General features: G+C 40.9%; 1 protein-coding gene across 5 annotated transcripts in view; it reads left to right on the forward strand.

The window, feature by feature from the left end:
* Window positions 1-4,571: 4,571 nt before the first annotated feature.
* HNRNPR (heterogeneous nuclear ribonucleoprotein R) overlaps window positions 4,572-22,758 on the forward strand; it is a 36,761-nt gene continuing 18,574 nt past the window's right edge. For 2 of the 5 annotated variants that reach the window (XM_081086912.1, XM_081086914.1), the window contains exons 1-4: window positions 4,572-4,722; window positions 10,403-10,521; window positions 11,355-11,462; window positions 16,603-16,716. In XM_081086912.1, coding sequence (XP_080943038.1) covers window positions 11,382-11,462; window positions 16,603-16,716 — 195 coding nt within the window. In that variant the 5' untranslated portion in view covers window positions 4,572-4,722; window positions 10,403-10,521; window positions 11,355-11,381. Of the gene's footprint in view, window positions 4,723-7,929; window positions 8,099-10,402; window positions 10,522-11,088; window positions 11,247-11,354; window positions 11,463-16,602; window positions 16,717-22,758 lie in introns of all 5 variants that reach the window. The other 3 variants (XM_081086910.1, XM_081086911.1, XM_081086913.1) reach the window with 3 other exon arrangements.

Below are 22,758 nucleotides of genomic sequence, written 5' to 3' on the forward strand. Positions count from 1 at the left end.
GGCATGTAACCTTGACCAGAATCGAACTTGGGACCCTTCAGTCCACAGGCTGATGCTCTATCCACTGAGCCAAACTGGCTAGGGCTCATTTTTATTATACAGTGGGGCCTTGACTTACGAGTTTAATTCGTTCCGTGACAGAGCTCCTAACTCAAATTACTCGTATGTCAAATCAAAAAGTGAACAAGTGAGACACGTGATGCTGGGCTGATGTGGCGTTCACTGTGAGGTTCACTGCGCCAACTAGCAGTGGGGTATCTGAAGCTGGCTTGTAACCCGAATTTTAGCTCGCAACTCAAAGCAAAAAATCAGCCGAGAGATAGCTCGTATCTCGAAAAACTCGTTAGTTGGGACACTCGTAAGTCAAGGCCCCACTGTATTTATTTGTATACTTTGCTTGCCTTGTCTGCTCAAATGTAAGCTCTTTGAGGGCAGAGATTATGTTTTATTCAGTTTATAGTTCCTATTTTTTTTTGTAAGGTTTTTTTTTTTAAATATATTTTATTGATTTTTTACAGAGAGGAAGGGAGAGAGATAGAGAGTTAGAAACATCGATGAGAGAGAAACATTGATCAGCTGCCTCCTGCACATCTCCTCCTGGGGATGTGCCTGCAATGCAGGTATATGCCCTTGACTGGAATCGAACCTGGGACCTTTCAGTCCGCAGGCCGACGCTCTATCCACTGAGCCAAACCGGTTTCAGCATATAGTTCCCATTTTTAACAGTGATTTGTATGTAGAGGGCATGTGATAAACATTTGTGGAATATTGAATTCATGAACACACACACACACACACACACACACACACAGTTTTCTTTTGGAAATGCAAAGCTCAGGTGACCATGTTTTCCAAATAAAGATATCAAGATATATGGTCTAAAATGGTGGAGTATACTTAGAAGGACTGTATGGCTACATACTCGAAATATTACATCAGAAACTGTTGGATGATAGAATTGCTTTGATTACCAAAGGGTTCTTAGCTTGTGGCCACTGTAGCCTTAAAAGAGCCTTTGAATGAAATTCAACAATCTTTTGACTGAGATGGAAAGAAATAACATCTTTATTTTCACTAACGTCCAACTAAAATTTAGCATTTTCCTCCATTGTGAATGCAGGCAACAAACCACAATAGAATTAGCAGTACCTTTCACTGTCAATAGAAATTCCAGACATTTTCTTTCTTTCTTTCTTTTTTTGTTTTGTTAATCCTCACCAGATGATTTTTTTCATTGACTTTTTTAGAGAGTGGAAGGGAGGGGGTGAGACAGCAAGAAAGAAACATCAATGTGAGAGAGGCACATTGATTGGTCGCCTCATGGGTCTGGGGATCTAACCTGCAACTGAGGTATGTGCCATCCAGCAGAATTGAACCTGAGACTCTTCAGTTCTTGAGCAGATGCTCTAACCACTGAGAAACCAGCCAGGGCGAAATCCAGATATTTTCATATCACATTTTATTATGGATTTCTTGAAATATCTTCTAGTTGCTTTAAAATTTCAGTAGTTATTTGACCCACTGCAAGATCTTGACATTTCATGTGTTAATAAAGAAAAACATTAATATATCACAAGTTTTTTAAAAGTATTTTTATTGATTTCAGAGAGGAAGGGAGAGGGAGAGATAGAAACATCAATGATGAGAGAACCATTAATTGGCTGCCTCCTGCACACCTCCCACTGGGATCGAGTCCACAACCTGGGCATGTGCCCTGACCAGGAATCAAACCCAGAATCCTTCAGTCCGCAGGCTGACGCTCTACCCATTGAGCCAAGCCAACTAGGGCCATAGCTTTTTAAAAATATATATATTTTGCCCTAGCCGGTTTGGCTCAGTAGATAGAGTGTCGGCTTGCGGACTCAAGGTTCCGGGGTTCGATTCCAGTCAAGGGCATGTACCTTTGGTTGCGGGCACATCCCCGGTGGGAGGTGTGCAGGAAGCAACTGATCGATGTTTCTAACTCTATTCCTTTCCCTTCCTCTCTGTAAAAGAGCAATAAAATATATTTAAAAAAAAATAAAAATAAAAAAATACATATTTTATTGATTTTTTTACAGAGAGGAAGGGAGAGGGAGAATCAGAAACATCGATGAGAGAGAAACATCGATCAGCTGCCTCCTGCACACCCCCTACTGGGGATGTGCCCGCAACCAAGGTACATGCCCTTGACCGGAATCGAACCCGGGCTTCTTCAGTCCGCAGGCTGACGCTCTATCCACTGAACCAAACCGGTTAGGGGGGGCCATAGCTTTTTAAAAAATATATTTTTTTATTCACAGAGGAAGAGGGAGAGAGAGGTAGAAACATCAATGATGAGGGAGAATCATTGATCTGCTGCATGCCCCACACTGGGGATGGAGCCCGCAACCCAGGCATATGCCCTGTCCAGGAATCAAACCACAACCTCCTGGTTCATAGGTTGATGCTCAACCACTGAGCCACACAAGCTGGGCGAGATCCACAGCTTTCACCAGACTGGTCAAATAGCAAAAAATAGGTTAAGAATCCTTGAGCTAGAGGCTAATAAATTTTAAGCTTCAAGGTCTTTTCCTTTTACCATGTCTTTCCTAGACTCTGTTTCTAAATTTGTATTCATCATTTTATATCATTTTTCTTAAAGATCCCAGCATTTGTCTGTGTTTCACATCTCACAACACAAAACCTGGATTCACCGAGACAGCTCAGAACTGGGCACATAGTAGATTTTCAATAATTAATTTTTGTTTGGTAGGGTCTGAGAAATTTATTATTTTAAAATATTTTTATTGATTTCAGAGAGGAAGGGAGAGGGAGAGATAGAAACATCAATGGTGAGAGAGAATCATTAATCTGCTGCCTCCTGAAGGCCCCCTACTGGGGATTGAGCCTGCAACCTGGGCATGTGCCCTTGACTGGAATCGAACCTGGGACCTTTCAGTCCGCAGGCCAACACTCTATCCACAGAGCCAAACCAGCTAGGGCAGAAATTTATTTTTTATTATTTATTTTTAAATATATTTTTATTGATTTCAGATTGGAAGGGAGAGGGGAGAGAGAAAGAAATATCAATGATGAGAATCATGGATGGGCTGCCTCCTGCACGCCCCCTACTGGGGACCAAGCCCACAAATCCAGGCATGTGCTCTTGACCAGAATCGGACAGGGACCCTCCAATCAGCAGGCCCAGGCTCTATCCATTGAGCCAAACCAGCTAGGGCGGGTCTGAGACATTTAACTGATACTAGAGAGTGTCTGGAAATGCTGCAGACCCCTGCTGAACCTTCTCCACTCCCTGAGGGCGTGGGGCCTTGGAGGCTGGGCTCAGGATAGGGAAGGAAGGACTGGCTCTCCCTAAGTGAGCTTGGAGGTCTGGGGGATGAACCGGTTTTGGACTAAGGCGAAGCTAGGGAACCAAGCTAGGAGGGCGGGGGAAGGTGAGAAACAGGTTTAGAGATCACGGGAATTAGTCTCCTTTGGGAATCAGCCCTTTTCCCAGCAAGAAAAAGGCTTCACGGAGGCACATATCTGCCCTACTTTATCGATACTAATCGACTCCAAGCCCTGTGGGGAAGAAGTCCCTGCTCTATCATTTGTGGGTAGCATTGCTTTTGAGCGTTGCCCACTTGATTTCTCTCACATTCTGAGCTGCTCCCAACGATGTGTGGAAGGGAGCCAGCAAGACAGAGGGGAGGGGCGGTGTTCCGACCGGCCGACGGCACGATTTTCTACCCTGAATTCCCCACACAACCGGGCAAAATCATCCCCAATCGCGGTCTAACCGGAGTCTCAAAGATGACCCAAAGCAGCGGTTCTCAACCTGTGGGTCGCAACCCCTTTGGGGGTCAAACGACCCTTTCACAGGGGTCACCTAAGACCATCGGAAAACACATATATGATTACGTATTGTTTTTGTGATTAATCACTATGCTTTAACTATGTTCAATTTGTAACAATGAAAATACATCCTGCATATCAGATATTTACATGACGATTCATAACAGTAGCAAAATTACAGTGATGAAGTAGCCACGAAAATAATTTTATGGTTGGGGGTCACCACAACATGAGGAACTGTATGAAAGGGTCGCGGTGTCAGGAAGGTTGAGAACCACTGACCTAAAGGGAGGCCCGACCGCGTGGCGGTGGGCGTGTCTGGTGCGAGCGGTGGCGGCGCCGCTAGCGGGGATTCAGGACGCGGCAGCCCTGGCGAAGGGGCGGGAGGGCCGCGACGGAGCGGGCCCGCGGGGACGGAGGGGGCGGGGTTCCGGAGACGGCCACGAGGCGAGAGGCCTAGGTTTTTGACCTCCGGTCAGCGGCAGGCTGGCTGGCAGGAGCCTCGGCCCTCAGGGCCTGGTGCCCCGCAGACTCGCCTCTAGCCCGGGCTTCACCACAGACCCCTTTGTGTTTCTGCCCCCGCCCCGGAGGCGCCACAGCCGGCGGCGCTGAGTTACCTCATTGGTTCAGCCGAGGGCTCTATCGATTGGCTACCGAGCGGTCCAGCGGGATACTCCTCTTCCTGCTCCCATTGGTCGCCGGAGCTGCTTCTCAGGCCATTGAGCGAGGTGATTGCCCGGCAACTCGGAGTCCCTGGAAGCAGTTCCGGGAAACCCCGCGTGCTGCCGGGATCGCATCTCTGTCCATGACGGGGGGAGGGGGTGGCGCGCGCGCCATTTCTAGTCGTTTTCAAAGCGCCTCGCGCTGATTCTCACGGGCCTGGCCGCCGGCCCCTGCTCTTCCCGGGTGAGTCTCGCCCAGGCCCGTGGGGGGAGGGGCCGGGAGCCCCGATTCGACGCGACCCGGGCTCGGCACCCGGTCCCCAGTTTTCGTTTATCGCACCGAGGCCCCGGGGTGGGGGTGGGGATGGGGATGGGTAGGGGGCGGCTTCTGTTTCGTCCCGCCGCACAGCTGAGGGCCTAGCCCCGCGAGGCGCGTCCTCGCCCTCCCTCATTCTCCCTCGGCCCCTCCGACCTCCCGCCCGCGGTCCGGCCCGCCGGGCGCCCTCCCGCGGCTTGTCGCGGTCGGCCGTGTTTTTCCCGCCTCCGCCCGCCGCTCCACGCGGCCGGGCCGCCTGGCCGGCGGCCTAAGGCGCTCGCAGCCCCGTCGCCTCTCCCTGCCGGAGCCGCCCCGCTCCCTCACCAGCCGCCCTCGCCAGGAGTGGGATGTGTTGATGGTCCGGACGGGCGTGAGGGGGTGGGGTGGGCAGAGGGCGGGATGCAAACCCCGGGCTATTTGAGCCGAGAAAAAACTTTCGTGGGAGTGGACGCCGAAGGCCGACGTGTGTAGGGAACCTCTTCCCCCTCCCCATGCTGCATGCGAGTCGAGATTTGAAGGAAAAAATGACTACTAGGGGCCGTGAAACAGGCGTCAAGCGGCGCCTGAAATATGTAATTCTAAGAATGTTTTAGGCGCCCTTCATAGGCACGGGGGTTCTCTCTCTGAGCATATTGCCAACATTTAAAACTTACAGCCACTGGGTTCTCGAAAGATCCGGTCCTCTCGCGCTGCCTGTTTGAGGTTCTGCCGTCTTCCAGAGGCTGAATGTATGTCTCATGAGTCAGTCGCAGGATAAGGGCTTGAGACTCTTAAACCCTGAGATAACCGTTAGTTTTCCTCTCGTTGGTTCTTTCACGACCCGTCTCTTCATGTGAAGAATGTGCACAGAGATGTTTAGCAAAAGCCAGGGAGGGGCTAGTGCTGACTTCCCAAATCTCCCAGCAGCCCTTTTAAATCTTAATGAAATTTTTGCTTTTTGCAAAAACGCTGAGATCAAATGACTACAGTTACATTAGTATATTTGCTGCATCAGAATTTGGCTGTGTGGCATTGTGTTGAATTGACATTAAGAGTTTTAGGTGTGGTCTCCTGTGACCTAAAAAAGTCTTTTTCTTTTTTTTTTTAATGAGCACATGGTATTTGGTTTGAAGAGAAAGGTGTTTCCGTGATCTGAAAGGTTTTATTTTCTAGAATCTACTTTACATTTTTTGGTTGAAGTTTACAATTTTTTGTTGTTGTCGGAAATTTCAACCATTTCTGGATCAACTTGCAGTGAGCCTTTGCAATAAAATAGTAGCCATAAATATTTCTGTCTTGTCCTTAATATGCAGCTTGTCTTTTTGCTTTACATATACTTTAAAAAACATGCCACCTTAACAGATGTTCATTGAACTTTTCTGTTAAAAATTTGCTTGCTTTCTGTGACTAATAGTATTTCCAGATGCAATACTGTAAGGGTCTTGTGATGCTGATGAGAACGTTTGAGTTCTGATCTTATTATGGTCGTATTTGGGGGTCGGGGAGCATGGGAAAATAGAACTATATATTCACAAAGAGACTTTGGACTTTAGGATGCATCTTCATGGAAATAGGTTGTTACTAATCAGTAAACGTATTCATCTTACACTATAAGTCATTTTGTGTGGTCAAAAGTGTGCCAGTTTTGAGTGTTAACAAAAACATTTAAAAAAGTGTGCCAGTTCATCAGAATTTGAGGCTTGCCTTGAGAAACATTTATCAACCCAGAGTTTAACCACCAAGTCTGTGCCTGTATAAACATTAGTGGGCTCTCAAGTCTTAATAATGATCTGTAATCATAAGTCATGATATTATCTCATTTCATTGTAACCCTTTCTTACTATCTAGTACCTCCTTCCTCTCAATCTTCCTCACTTTTTCTTTAACTTCAACTAAGTATTAGTGAACTTTGAAATGAAAAAGTTGCTTTAAGTCAGAAAACGGGCACCCGGTGCCTTTGCATAGTCTTTGATAAGCAATCTGGAAGTGTGGTTATCTTAGGAGTTTTAGTGCTTTTAGGAAAATTGTATTTTCTTTATAGATGACTAGGTATCTTGAGTTTCATCAGTAAAAGTAGGTTTTTTTTCTTGAGATCCACCTTCATGCCCTTTATTTCAGTATTTGTTGCAATTTCTATATTCTGATGCTTATTATCTTCATTACATTGTAATTTCACCACAGACAAACTTTAATTTTCTGTCTTGAGGCAGTATAGAGGCTGGCTTTGTATGGTTTTACGATTTAATCTCTCTCTTAGGGAGTTGGTTCATTTCAACATTACATACAGGTTGAATATGCAAAATGATTTGGGTAGGTTAATCTGAGACAGCTGACCTAAGTTTATCCTAGTGAAGTAATGTTTTTTGAAATTATTTGGAAGAAATTAGTTGTCCATTCTTTATTATGTTTTTGCAGCTTTATTTTACTGATGTGAAAAATTCAATATGTACTCATGATTTTTTTAATATGAAGCAACCTCAATTACAGCTCACTTTTATTTTATGTGGCCTTAAACAATCTTTTAGCTTTTAAACTTGGTCATTTTTTCTTTTAAATCTGTGAATGGGAATAGTAAATTAATTTTAGAACAAAAAATAATGTCAAGTTGTGTGTTTTTTTGTTTTGTTTTATGTGAGGCGGAGAAACCAAACTACCAGTGTGTTGAATCAGAGACAGCAGGGCATTTATTTCATACTATCTTGGATTTGAAGTAGAGCTAGGAAAATTTGAATGTTCTTAAACCTTGCTAAAGTGGTGTGTGGGTGTTCATTATGTTTTTAAACCAAACTTTAAAAAACGGTATAAGAATTGAGTGCTGAGGGGCTTTTTAGGATTTTCTGGTGATTTGTTGATATACTCGTCAGGACACAACAGCTGCTTTTGTTAATCAGCGATTCTACCTAAGTAAATGTAAGCCTTTATTTAACTTAGTGTACATGAAGTTCCTTAAAGATCTAATGCTTCCATGTACATTTTCTATGGTTTTACAGGATTGTTATTGCAAATTTAGGTCAGATACATCACAAAAGGCATAAAATATTATTTTGATAGAGGTTATTAGCAGCATGTATACAAATTAGTTTAGATAAATCATGCATTGTCCTACAAACTAGTTATTTTTGGCTTAATGTAATATAGCTCCTGAATTTTTTCCAGCAGCATAATAAAATGGCTAATCAGGTGAATGGTAATGCGGTACAGTTAAAAGAAGAGGAAGAACCAATGGATACTTCCAGTGTAACTCACACAGAACACTACAAGACACTGATAGAGGCAGGCCTCCCACAGAAGGTGGCAGAAAGACTTGATGAAATATTTCAGACAGGTATAATATGCATTTCTTGTTTCTGACTGGTTATGAAAGTGAGGGCAACCACTTTGAATTTATAGATTTTGTTAAGGTTAAATAATACTTATTGTTTCTGATCTATGTAGAGCTGAATGTTTGTTACTTTCCCTTCATTGAGGGCATATTGGGTTTGACTTTGATATTCTTATCTCATTATTTTGAAGCCTTCTTAGTGTTGAATATGCAGTCTTAGTTGTTTCAGAACAGTGCATCAATTTGTCTTAGATTTACCACCAAGTAAAATGTATGTTTCAGCATATCAAATTTTACTTTTTCCCTTAATTTAAATCAGTCATCATTTTGCTTTTACTTTTCTACTTTTAGCTTCTTAAAGTGATTGTTAAATCAGCTTAGGTCTGATTAGGTGGCATAATAAGAGGATTGGTTAGACTGTATTGTCTGAAATGATAATAAATGTCAGATTCCTTGAGAGTTTGTGCTTGTCTAGTTTCTATTAAATAGAAACACACATCTCTCAGTAATATGGAAGTGTTTGGTTTGTAACAGCTGCTTTTTTAAATCTAGAAGTCCCCTGGTTAAGTACTTAAGCAAATTTGAACATCTTAATATGGTTGGTTGTAAGTGGTTTGAAGTTCTAAAGAGGGAGAGAAATATTTACCCTTAGAGAGTGTTGTTCAAAATAAACGTATCTTCCCCCTTTGAGGCCATGGATGGAAACTTCCTTCCTCAGTGTTTTGTGTGCCTATCCAGATTTTGGGAGAGAGAATTGAATTGTCTCAATAATGTGTCTTAAGTACCATAGTAACTTGTAGTGGTGTGGGGTTTTTTTGTCCTTAAAATTTATTTTAAATATGAAAAGCTAAGGATAATTTCAGACATTAAAATGACATCTAAAAATTATTCCTGAGTGATGGTCCCATTTGAAAATCAGTCCTCAGGAACTTTCTGTGACGTTCTGCCATAGAGAATTGGCAGTGGTCTGCTTAGAGATGCTCTCTTGGCAGAGTGCTTTGTTATTGATAAAAGGCTGATTGTTTTAAGTGTAGGGTTGGATTGATAGAATGGATTGCTGGGTGTCCTGAGGTGTGGCTCTGGGTGGTGATATGGAATATTTAAGTAAGGAAACTCCAATTATTTAGAGTTGCTCATTTTGAGCTTTTAAAATAAATCCTGGCAACGTTTTCTAAAGGTACCTTTGCAAGTGGCATTACATTTATTTAAAATATATTTGCTGTATGGAATAAAGTTCTTTTTGGTTTTACCAAATGGAGTCACTTCTGATGTTAGTTCATATGGACTTAGGGTTTTAATCTGCCAAATATTTCTATTTTACATAGGATCAATTCTGAAATATATTCCTTATACATATATGGAGAGGAAATATAACACTTAACAGGCTTAAGTGATTATATTTGAAACTTAGTGGATGTTCTGTGTGCAGTTAAATATACTACATATACAGAATGCAGTGTATATTTTCTGTATAGTTTACTTGTAAGTCCTTAATGCCATTTGAAAAAAATTGTCATTGTTGACAGTGTTGTGAATGCCACAGCATCTTTTAAATCTCAGCTTGACACTTCAGAAGAAAAAAAAAATGCCTTAAAATGCGACTTTCAGATTTGACTGATCAAGCTGCACTTGAATTCGTAGAAGAGTTTAAAATTATGCCTTTCCACATTCTGACTGCAGCAAAGTAGATGCTTAGATAAACGAATGTGTTTCATGTTATCTTTGGTGCTGAGGAGGAAAAGCCTTTGATACTTTTTGGAGAGCGGAATAAATTATTTAGTAAAAGTGGTTCTTTCTTATCCCCCTCCCCTCACCCCCCCACCTCTTGTGTGGTTAGCAACAACTACAACAGTCCATATAAGTTGAAGATTGATCCTTGGGAAATACAGTATGTTGTTACCACTCTTAACATAAACCAGAATTTGTTATATTAATGCTTAATCTGTATGTGTGTACATCAGATTTAACTTCCAAGACTTAAACCTCTGACCAGTGGGAAATGGGGTTAAGATTTTTATGTTTTTTATGGGATATATTTACACCCCTATATGAAAAGCTAAGGATAATTTCAGACATGATTAAAATTCATGTTTGTAGTTACTGACATTTTATCTTTTATTTTCATATTTGAACTCTTGACCTTTCTATATAGTATTTGTATAGCTGCCCGTATGCATATAGTTAAATGAAAATGTAGTGTGTTAGTGATAGTATTGAATAGAACTGTTCTTGATTAAACATTGATAGCACAGATTAGAGTATCCCTTTTGTTGCAATAATGTTACCCCCTTTCAATTTGATTTATAGGATTGGTAGCTTATGTGGATCTTGATGAAAGAGCAATTGATGCTCTCAGGGAATTTAATGAAGAAGGAGCTCTGTCTGTACTACAACAGTTCAAGGAAAGCGACTTATCACATGTTCAGGTAAGGCTATTACTCAGAAACGTCTTTGAATAACTAATAACCTGAAGTTATTTTACTATTACGTTTTTCCTGTGGAGTAGTAGTATTTTTTTGTTTGTGATTACCTTTGCTTTTATTTATTTATTTATTTATTTATTTTAAATTGATTTCAGAGAAGAAGGGAGAGAGAGATAGAAACATCAGTGATGAGAGAGAATCATTTGATTAATTGGCTGCCGTCTGCACACTCCACAGTGGGGATGGAGCCTACAAACCCGACATGTCCCCTGACCCAGAATCAAACCGTGACCTCCTGGTTCATAGGTGATACTCCATCACTAAGCCATGCCAGTTAGGCTGCCTTTGCTTCTTTTAAAAAATCAGTTTAAGGGAGGAAAAATCTGTTTATGGTAAAGAGTTTTCAGAAACAGTATAAAGTAAAAAAATGTCCCTCCTCTCCTTTATTTGTAGTAAGTTACTTTAAAAACTTAAAATCAAAGTTTGCTAATTGTTACTGGTTTTTTATTGTTTACATTGCTCAGATTTTAAACATTTTGGATCATTTGATCCTGTTTTATTTTCTTCAAGGGAAGTAATGAAGGTGGGAGAAATAGTTTTCGAACATGTGGCAAAGATAGTCCAGATGCATTTAAATATCAACAAATGAAAGACTGTCTTGCTGTTTTCTGCACCATTCGCTGGCACATAATAACCACTCAGCAAATACTTATTGAGTGAATAAATGAGTAAATATTTTGTTTAACTTCTGGTCTTCTGAAATTAAATTTCATATGTATTTGACCCTTCAACGATTCCTGGTAATTCTTTTTCATTGAATTACTTGCCTGTTCTAGAACAAAAGTGCATTTTTATGTGGAGTTATGAAGACCTACAGGCAAAGGGAGAAACAAGGAAGCAAGGTGCAAGAGTCTACAAAGGGACCTGATGAAGCAAAGATCAAGGTAAAACTTGACTTGATAATGAAATCAAATTAATGATGAGATTGAATACTTAAAAAAATATATATATTCTACACTAATAAAAGAGAAAGATGCAAATTGACTGTCACTTCACAATGCCCACCAGCCAACAGGAGTGAGCATGCAAATTAACCCAACAAAGATGGTGGGTTAATTTGCATACACAGGCACTGAGCGGCTGACGGTGGGGCAGCTGCTTGCCGGCACACCGGCGCCAAGTGGCCTGCATCCCGGGAACAGGTGTCCTCGGGAGCCAGGTTGCTCTGAGCCTGTAGGCCTGGAGCAACTGGGGTCCCAGAATGCCTCCAGCCACTCTGGGCCTACACACGCAGGCGCTGAGCGGCCGGGGGCGTGGCAGGAACATCCTGGGGACTCAGGCACTTTGAGCCGGCGTGCGTGCGCAAGCAGCTGGGGATGGGGTGGGAATGTCCTCCGCAGCGAGCAAGCAGACAGCAGACTGCGGGGGAGCAGACAGCAGGGCCCTGCTTGCCCCTGGCCCCAGTGGCGAAGGGCAAGCAGGCCCCCATAGAGAGCAGACACCAGGGCCTGCGGTGGCATCAAGCAGGCAGGTCCGCAGAGATCAGAGAACCACAGGGAGCAGGCCTAAGCTGTCAGTAGGACATCCCCTGAGGGCTCCCACATTGGAAAGGGTGCAGGTCAGGTTGAGGGATCCACTCCTCCCCCTCTGTCCCCCCCCAAAACCCCCCCCCCCCCATGCATGAATTTCATGCACCGGGCCCCTAGTATATATATTTTTATTGATTTCAGAGAGGGAGAGGGAGATAGAAACATCAGTGACAAGAGAGAATCATCCATCAGCTGCCTCTTGCTCACCCCCTGTTGGGGATCGAGCTTGCAACCCAGGCATGTGCTTTGACTGGGAATCAAACCGTGACCTCCTGGTTCATAGGTCAGTGCTCAACCGCTGAGCCATGCTGGTTGACATTACTGTTCCAGTTTTTAAAAATATTAGTGTTTAGAAATGAAATAACTTAGGGAAAATTACATAAGAATTTTGGAGGCGAAGATTAATCGTATGTTTGGTGAAGAACTCTGATTCAAGACTCTCCCTCATTCCTTGTTCTTTGGGCTATGAGTGATATATATTTATTGATGTTTCCTATAACAGTTTTTTGGATTGATCCAGTCATGTTTCTGGTTCATTTTATTTCCAAGCACTTTGTTTGTTTCTTTTAAAAAACATACATTTTTATTGATTTCAGAGAGGAAGGGAGAAGGAGAGAGAGATAAAAACATCATTGATGAGAGAGAATCACCGGTTGGCTGCCTCCTGCACGCCCCCTACTGGGGATCGAGACCGCAACCTGAGCATGTATGGTTGACCAGAATTGAACCCAGGACCCTTCAGTCAGCAGGCCGATGCTCTATCCACTGAGCCAAATCAGCTAGAGCCACTTTGTTTCTTTTCTCTTGGTAAAAGTGTTTTTATAACTGCTTTTCTCATTTTTGAGTTTTATTTACCTCAGTTTACTTATAAACTGGGAATAGTAATCATGCCTACCTCACAGAGTTGTAAGAATTAAAGGAATTAAGATATTGAAACTGCTTAGAATAATACCTGGAATGTAGCAAAAACATATAACTATGAGTCATTTTTTTTATATATATATATTTTATTGATTCTTCACAGAGAGGAAGAGAGAGGGATAAAGAGCTAGAAACATCGATGAGAGAGAAACATCGATCAGCCGCTTCCTGCACACTCCCCACTGGGGATGCGCCCGCAACCAAGACACATGCCCTTGACCGGAATCGAACCCGGGACCCTTGAGTCGGCAGGCCAACACTCCATCCACCAAGCCAAACTGGTCAGGGCTATGAGTCATTTTTTAAAAATATATTTTTATTGATTTCAGAGAGGAAGGGAGAGGGAGAGAGAGAGAAACATCGATGAGCGAGAATCATTGAATGATTGCCTCTTGCACGCCCTCTAATGGGAATCAAGCCCGAAACCTGGGCATGTGCCCTTGACCGGAATTGAACCTGGAACTTTTAGTCTGCAGGCCAACGCTCTATCCACTGAGCCAAACTTGCTATGGCTATGTTATTACTATTATTTTATTTTTTAAATATTTTATTGATTTTTTACAGAGAGGAAAGGAGAGGGATAGAGAGTTAGAAACATTGATGAGAAATATTGATCAGCTGCCTTCTGCACACCCCCAACTGGGGATGTGCCTGCAACCCAGGTACATGCCCTTGACTGGATTCGAACCTGGGACCTTTCAGTCCACAGGCCGACGCTCTATCCACTGAGCCAAACCAGTTAGGGCTATTACTATTATTTTATATACTAGTAGATGAACTGCTATGAAAGCTAAATATAGGGCATTTAGTGAAAGACCAGTGAACCTTAAACAAATGGATGTTGTTTAGTTATTTAATGTTGAAGTTGTTTGTACAGTTTTAGGTAGGTAGGAAATATAAATTGTAGTTTCTGCCATATAATTAGCTTACCTAAGTGCTCCTTTGTACCTCTTTTCCCTCATCTGTAAAAGGGCATAACCCCATTTTTCTTTTTAAAAAAATATATTTTTATTAATTGCAGAGAGAAGAAGGGAGAGAGAGAGAGAGAGAGAGAATATCAATGATGAGAGAGAATCATTGATTGGCTGCCTCCTGCATACCCCTACGGGGGATTGAACTGGCATCCTTGGCATGAGTCCCAACCTGAATTTGAATCAGCACCTCTTGGTAACTCAGCCAACTGAGCCACACCAGCCAAGCTTAATATTTTAAAAATAATTATGTGAAAACTAGAGGCACAGTGCCTGGATTTGTGCAGTGGGGTCCCTCAGCCTGGCCTGCGGGGATTGGACCAAAATCGCCTGGTGCATGGATTCGTCCAAGGCGTGTCCTGCCTGTCTCACCCAGTACCTATTCGCCAGACCACAGCAGCAAGCTAACCTACTAGTTGGAGCGTCTGCCCCCTGGTGGTCAGTGCACATCATAGCTACTGGTCGGGTGGTTGCTTAGGCTTTTATATATATAGATTTGATGTAATAATTGTTTTTTTAAAACTTACTACTGTTCATTGAATAAGCCTATATTATTTCCCTAAAGCTATTTGCTCTTGATAAGTTGTATGTTTTATATATATAATGTGTATATTACATTATGCAAGTACCATCATGTGTTAATATGTAATATACATATTATGCATGTATTATGTAATATATTTCATGTATTTCTATGTTTAAAAGTAGAGCAGCTCTATTTGAGTCAAAGGTAAAAGAATGGAAGGTCTAAGGAAACTGGTATCCTAGGGTTTTTCCAAAGGTATTTTTGAAAACCACTGAACTTGTTGATGTCTAATATCTCTTATTGCCCTGACATTGTATAATTTTAAAACCATGAAGTGTAAAACTCCCCTTTCTAGATAGATTGCATTTCTTTTTTTCTCATTGTGTCTTCGTTCTGTAGGCCTTTCATATAAGCACAACCTTTAGGGCACGGACATTATTTTCTTTTTTATGATTTCCCTTAAATACCTAATATAATGTTGTGAGGAAGGTTGGGAATTAGGAAACATGAGGTTTCCTTTGTTTTTTGAAACCTGAGTATATTCATTTGGTAATTGCCAAATATTTTGAATCTATGCTCTATGAGAAATTGCCTGGTTCTTCTTTTTTTTTTTTTTTTAAATATATTTGATTGATTTTTTACAGAGAGGAAGGGAGAGGGATAGAGAGTTAGAAACATTGATGAGAGAGAAACATCGACCGGCTACCTCCTGCACACCTACTGGGGATGTGCCCGCAACCAGGGTACATGCCCTTGACCGGAATCGAACCTGGGACCTTTCAGTCCGCAGGCCGACGCTGTATCCACTGAGCCAAACCGGTTTGGCACTTTTTTTTTTTTTTGGTACAGTGAGCTTTATTGATGGTGCACAACAAGGTAGGGCTACCTAAGCCCCTCCCCTTCTTCAGGGGGTCTGGGATGGAAACTCTGGTCAGGAGATTCTCAGTGTATTGGAAGATTGATCTGGGGCAAGGGCTCCCCAGCAGCTGACGGCCTCTTCCTCTTGCTGGGGCTGGTAGTCCAGGGGGCTCTTATTCCTTGGAGACCATAAGGCCCACCACCCTGGAGAAATTGTCTGGTTCTTAAAGAGCTTGTGGTGTAACAGGAATACAAAACAAAAGACCAAATAAAACAGGTTAAATTATTTGAGTACAATAGAAAGAGTGAAGATGTCAGAAATAGTAAATGGGATAAGCTGCATGGTAGGACTTTTGATTTTCAATATATATATATTTATATTTATTGATTTTTGGAGAGGAGGGGAGAGGGAGAGAGATATGGGATCATTGGTTGGCTGCCTCCTACACGTCCCTACTGGGAATTGAGTCTGCAACCTGGCATGTGCCCTGACTGGGAATCGAACCGTGAGCTCCTGGTTCCTAGGTCGGCACTCATCCACTGCGCCACACCAGTTGGACAGGACTTTTGATTTTTTTAAGGATAGAGAACACGTTATTTGAAAAGAATCACTGGTGGAGGGAACAAGTAAGGAAGTCTAATTGAAGTAGAGGGGGTGCAAAATGAGAAATACTGTGGTATGAAGTACGAATTGGTAGTCTCAGGTCAGCTTACATAGAATTTTTAATAATCCTTTCCCCCTATTTCTAGTCTCCTAACAAAAAAGTGGCGAGTCCTTAGAGCAGGGGTGGGCAAACTTTTTGACTGGGTTCTTAAACTGGACCGGAGGGCCGGAACAAAAGCATGGATGGAGTGTTTGTGTGAACTAATATAAATTCAAAGTAAACATCATTACATAAAAGGGTACGGTCTTTTTTTTCAATAGTTTTATTCATTTCAAATGGGCCAGATCCGGCCCGCGGGCCGTAGTTTGCCCACGGCTGCCTTAGAGACTTAATTTGCCTATAACTTTCCATAAATGTATGGAAAGGAGAAGTAAAATAAAGTGGGAGCAGCATGTATGAGAGGAACCAATGTGAATTTAGTCTCTTTTATTTTTATTTTTTCCTAATTATAAAATACATAGTCTAACAGGTTGGAGTACCTTTTGGGAAATAATATACTGATTTATGTGTGATATTTAATATTCAAGTATAAACAGATGTATAATTACCTTTAGGCCTTGCTTGAGAGGACTGGTTATACTCTGGATGTAACCACAGGACAGAGGAAGTATGGTGGTCCTCCACCAGACAGTGTGTACTCTGGCATGCAACCTGGAATTGGAACAGAAGTAAGTGTTCTTCAGCTGTTTGCCAAAATCTTTATAGTTTATAGATTATTCTATCTATTGTGCACGTAGGAAAAATACTTGATTCTTTTCAAGGTTAGCTATTGTTTCTTCGGATGTTCATCTGTATTTTGCTGCCATCATAAGCAAAATAATTGTAACTATTAGATACCCAGATACTTTGTAAAGGAATGTAGAATTCTTGGATCCAGTTGCTAAAACTATGTAACTAGCAACACACCATTTTAGGTGCTTGGGTGAGGTTATTAAGGAGAAATAATTGCTATATTCTGTTTTTGGTTTTGCTTTATGTCTAATTTTGAACAGTGTTTGTCCTCCCTCCTTGACCCTTTTTCTCTCCATCACATAGACAGTATTTAATATTTACTGAGAGATTTATTGATGGGAATGGTTGCACAAGTGAAGGATGTGGAAAGGTTGAGCACATTGTTTATACTTGAACAAAGAAGTAATTTGTCCTCCATCTGTGCCTTGCTAAAAGTTTCTTCATATTGGTTTATGCTAATTCTTTAAAAGGAGAAAAAAATGGAAAAAATATCCTCTGGTGAGGATTAACAAAAACAAAAAACCCTAAATTACTCCCCTGGCTGGGTAGTTCAGTTGACTGGAGTGTCATCCTGATGCAGCAAGGTTGCAGGCTTGATTCCTGATTGAGATCCATATAGGAATCAACCAATGAATGTATGAGGAGGTGGAACAAAGAATTGATGTCTCTCTCTCTCCCTCTCTCCCCCTCTCCCCCTTCCCTCCTTCCCTCCTTCCCTCCCTCCCTCCCTCCCTCTCTTCCCCCCTCTCTGCCTTCCCTCTCCCTCCTACTCTCTTTCTCTCTCAAAAATCAATAATAAAATTTAAAAAAACTAAATAACTTAATGTTATATAATTATTGATAGAATTGGAATTGGTACTCAACCATCTACATTCCTTATAGGAGCAAGTGTCGTTGAAACATAGTGTACAACTAAATAGTAATTTGGCCTTTTTTTCACTTTTGTACTCCCATAACCCCTTTGGTATCCTTTATCTTTAATGTGCTACTTATGTAGTAGACCCTTTCAAATTTAAATTTTATTTTATTTTATTTTTTTAATATATTTTATTGATTTTTTACAGAGAGGAAGGGAGAGAGATAGAGAGTTAGAAACATCGATGAGAGAGAAACATCGATCAGCTGCCTCCTGCACATCTCCCACTGGGGATATGCCCGCAACCCAGATACATGCCCCTGACCGGAATCGAACCCGGGACCCTTCAGTCCGCAGGCCGACGCTCCATCCACTGAGCCAAACCGGTTTCGGCTAAATTTTATTTTTAAACAATATAGAAATACAGTTCAACTTTCTTACTTGGACTTCTGCATTGTATGTATTTTTTTTCTAATGGTTTTTTAATTTTGTTCTTTTATCAGGGTATTTTTTTATTACCTTAGTCACTCATAAAATTGTTAAGTGGCTTCTTTGTCTTTTCTTTGTTCTTGAGGCAGCCTGGAACACCTCCAAGAGGGGAATATAGCTTGAAAAAGTTATCTATAGTATATGCCATTCAGCATGTGATACCTATGTTAGTATTTACCAACTACATTTTACTTTGATCTTAGTCATATTTTTTAGGAATAAAATCCTTAGGAATAAAAATTAAGTCTATATAATACTGTTATGTTTTTCACAGCACACAATACAGCCTGATATAAATTTAATTGGTTGTATATATTTCATAATTATAGTAATGAACTTTTTTGCCCATTAGATTGGTTTCATTCATGGAGACTTGTTTTTTTTTGTTTTTTTTTTTAATATATTTTATTGATTTTTTACAGAGAGGAAGGGAGAGAGATAGAGAGTTAGAAACATCAATGAGAGAGAAACATCGATCAGCTGTCTCCTGCACATCTCCTACTGGGGATGTGCCCGCAACCCAGGTATATGCCCTTGACCGGAATCGAACCTAAGACCTTTCAGTCCGCAGGCCGACGCTCTATCCACTGAGCCAAACCGGTTTTGGCCATGGAGACTTGTTTTATCTTTGCTTTACATAGATAAGGATTTTACTAGTACTCTAAGATTTCACTCAAAGCATTTGAATAATTTAATAGGAAACTATTTTAAGTATCCAATTACAAACAAATAATTGGTGTGCTAATTGAAAACATGTTTCATTCTCTTATATAGGAGAAATGCATTTTCCTACATGTTAGATATCATTACATACAGTAGATATTGTAGCAAAATCCCTATATGAGATCACCAGCCTGAACCCTTCCTGTCAAGGAATTTGTTACAACAAAATGGCAGTGTAAAATTTTGGATTCCTCCCATAAATTTAGATTTCATGAGATCTGACCTATACTTGTTCAAAATTAAAGTTTTGGAAAATTAGGAAAAGTGGTTTGTTTTTTCAATTACAGTTGACAGTCAATATTTTATATTAGTTTAGGTGTGCAGCAAGAAAAGTAAGTTTTTAATATAGATTTAATACATTGGTTTCAATTGGTCTCCCTGACGGGGCCGGGATGGAACCTGCAACTGGGATGGAGCCTATAATCTCGACCTTGACCAGAAATCAAACCCTCGACCCTTTAGTCCTCAAGCCAATGCTCTAACCTGGCCAGGGCTAATTGGTCTCATTTTTGATGCTGTGAGGGTTTCATGTTTTTGTTCTTTTATGTTTCATTAGAATCGTATTTTTAGCTCTTGATTGAGGAAGTTGAAATTAGGGTCAGTGCCTGAGATCGACAATATTAAAATTAAGTTATTCAAAGACTGTGAGGTTTTATCTTTGGATAAAGTCTGTAAATTAATCCTATAAATGAGCACTCATTAACAGACATTGTTACTAAGCATTTCCTGCGTTGAGAAATATACAAGAATGATAGGTATTCATTTCATAATGTATTTTTTAGTGTGCCTTGGCTCTCGGACCTAGTCTGGTTATGATATCTTTATATTCTTCAGTTGGTATTGTAAAACTTGGGAAGCAAGTTTTGTTTTAATTTGTTTCTATTGATAAAAATGTAATATCCATGGAGATTATGGCTATTTCTAATAATAAAAGCATAATATGCTAATTAGACCCAATGTCCTTCTGGATGAAGCCACTGCGGCGGGGGGGCCAAGGCAGAGGCAGCCGCCACTGCAGTGGGGAACAGAGCCCCTTGCACGAATTTTATGCATCAGGCCTCTAGTATATAATAAACTCTTACTTGTTTAAAGTGCATAAGCACTGATGTTCTATTTAGGAATTCAGAGGAAATGGCAGATTGAGATATAACTCTTTGATTTCTTACTAATGGAAATGTTACAGAACCAGTGACAGAGACCTAAAAGTATATGACTTTGTAGCACCTGAATTGAATTATATATGAAGAAAAGCTGCTGTGTTTGCAAAAGAGCAAATAGGAACTGGATAATGAATGAACTCCAGTAGATACTCAAAAGACTTTGTTGAGCTGCCTGTTTGCTTCTGTTGATTGTTTCCGGATCCTCAAAGGACTTCCTCTATTATTGTTGAAGTATTTGATGGATAGATAATAGACAGCCAGAGTTTTTTCCAAGCCTTGATGCCAAGTGAGTAAAGGAATAATTGTTATGGTGTTTGTCAGATTCTGTTGGTTCTGGATTGGGGTGGAGAATAACTTACACACAACTGAGTGATTACTCTGAACAGTTCATAGGGAGCCCAACCATTTAATAAAGGGAAAACATTTCTATTTCATTTTAGTTAATGAAAAATTGGAGTTTAAAAAACTTTAAAAGGTGTGATGCTTAATTTATTGTGTTTTTAAAAAATCCTCACCCAAGAGCCCTTGCCGGTTTGACTCAGTGGTAGAATTTCCACTTGGAGACCAAAGGGTCCTGGGTTTGATTCCAGTCAAGGGCACTTATCTTGGTTGCGGGCTCCTTCCAGGCCCGGGCCCTGGTCAAGGCTCATGTATGTGGGAGGCGACCAAGCAATGTGTTTCTCTCTTTTCTTTCCCTCTCTCTAAAAATCAATGGAAAAATATACTTGGGTGAGGAGTGACCAAAAAAATAAATTAATTAATTAATAAATTAATAAAATTATAATGAATCCTCACCCAAGGATACATTTTTATTGATTTTTAAAAGTGTTATTTTTTAAATATATTTTTGTTGATTTCAGAGAAGGGGGGAGAGCTAGAAACATCAATGATGAGAAAGAATCATTGATCAGCTGCCTTCTGCACGGCCCCTACTGGGGATTGAGCCCGCAACCTGGGTATGTGCCCTTGACCGGAATCGAACCCGGGACTCTTCAGTCCACAGGCCAGCCCTGCATCCACTGAGCCAAACCAGCTGGGGTTGTTTTTATTGATTTTAGAGAGGAAAGGAAAGAGAGAAAAAGAAAGATCATGCCTCCTGTATGGGCCCTGACTGGGGATAGAACCCGAAACCTAGGTTTGTGCCCTGACCGGGAATCGAACCTGCAACCCTTTGTTGTACAAGATGACACTCCAACCAGCAGAGCCACCCAACCAGAGCATGTTTTTGAATACTGTTTAGTTTTAGACTTTTTAAGTTCTTTTAATGTTCTAAGCTAAACTGATCTCGAAATGAAGCTACCTCCTATTTCTAAGATAAATCAGTATTTTTGGCCCCCAGTAAATATTATTATATTTATAATATTGGGTGCTTCGTTGATCACAGATTTGGAGATGTTTCTTCTAAAATAAATCAATATTCTCTTGGAAAATCTAACATTCAAATGATAGAGTACAATGAGCTCATTCTTTTGAATCTTTTCTGTAAAGTGATTAGATTACTTTTACTGAAAATACAGGTTTTTCTTTTTAATATATTATTATTGATTTCAGAGAGGGAGGGAGAGAGATAGAAACATCATCCATGAGAGAGAATCATGGATCTGCCGCCTCCTGCACGTCCCCTAGTGAGGATCAAGCCTGCGACCCAGGCATGTGCCTTTGATCAGAATCGAACCCGGGACCCTTTGGTCCACAGGCCAACACTCTATCCACTGAGCCAAACTGGCCAGGGCTGAAAATACAGATTTTTCATTTTAGGTATGCTTAATGAGGCAAACCCGTCTGGTTCTAAAAATATAGGCACATGTGTTACATAAGTAGTAGGATAGTCTGACATTTAGCTTCCTTCCTTAGTTGTGTGTCAGATATATTTTCATAGTGCCACTCCATGTGCTCTTTCTTTTCCATGTATTTGTAATGGGTAGGTGAAAAATTTGGATGATGAACAATGTAATTATGAAGCACCATTGCATTATGTTAATAGAAACAATATAAAGTAGAATTTACTAAGGACAGTTTTAAAATATTCAAATACAAATATTCTGGAATATAAAAATACTCTAACCAGAGTAGGCTAGAGAGCCTAGCCACATTAAACAATTGCATTTCAGCCTAGGCCAGATGACTCGGTTGGTTTTTGTGTTGTCCCATACACTAAAAGGTTGCGGGTTTGATTCCCGGTCAGGGCACATACCTAGGTTTCGGGTTCAATCCTCAGTTAACCTATATTTCTCTCACAAAAATGTTTCTCTTTCCCTTCCTCTCTCTCTAAAAATCAATAAAATAGATGAGAACTTTGTCAGTATAAGTTTTTTAATGCATTTCAAAATTAATATCAATCATCCTTATGTATTTCTTTTTTCCTTAATCCTCACCTGAGGATGTTTTCCCATTGATTTTTAGAGAGAGTGGAAGAGAGAGAGAGAGGGGGAAAGACAGAGAAACACATTGATTGGTTGCTTCCTGAACTCCCCCCAACCAGGGCCCAGGCCAGGGAGGAGCCTACAACCAAGGTACATGTCCTTGAATGGAATTGAACCCGGGACCCTTCAGTCTGCAGGCCGACACTATGCACTTATCTTAGGACACCTTTTATCACTAGCTTTTTTTTAGTGCTGTGCCCTGTTAATATTTATAGAGTTGATAATGCAGGTTGGTATAGCTGAAGTGGTCAGATTCTGGATATTTTGAAGGCAGATCTAACATTATTTATTGATAGGATGGATATGGGGATAGAGAAAGCAGGCAAG

Source organism: Myotis nattereri (genome assembly GCF_964212035.1).
Source record: "Myotis nattereri genome assembly, chromosome: 3".
Lineage (NCBI taxonomy): Eukaryota > Metazoa > Chordata > Mammalia > Chiroptera > Vespertilionidae > Myotis > Myotis nattereri.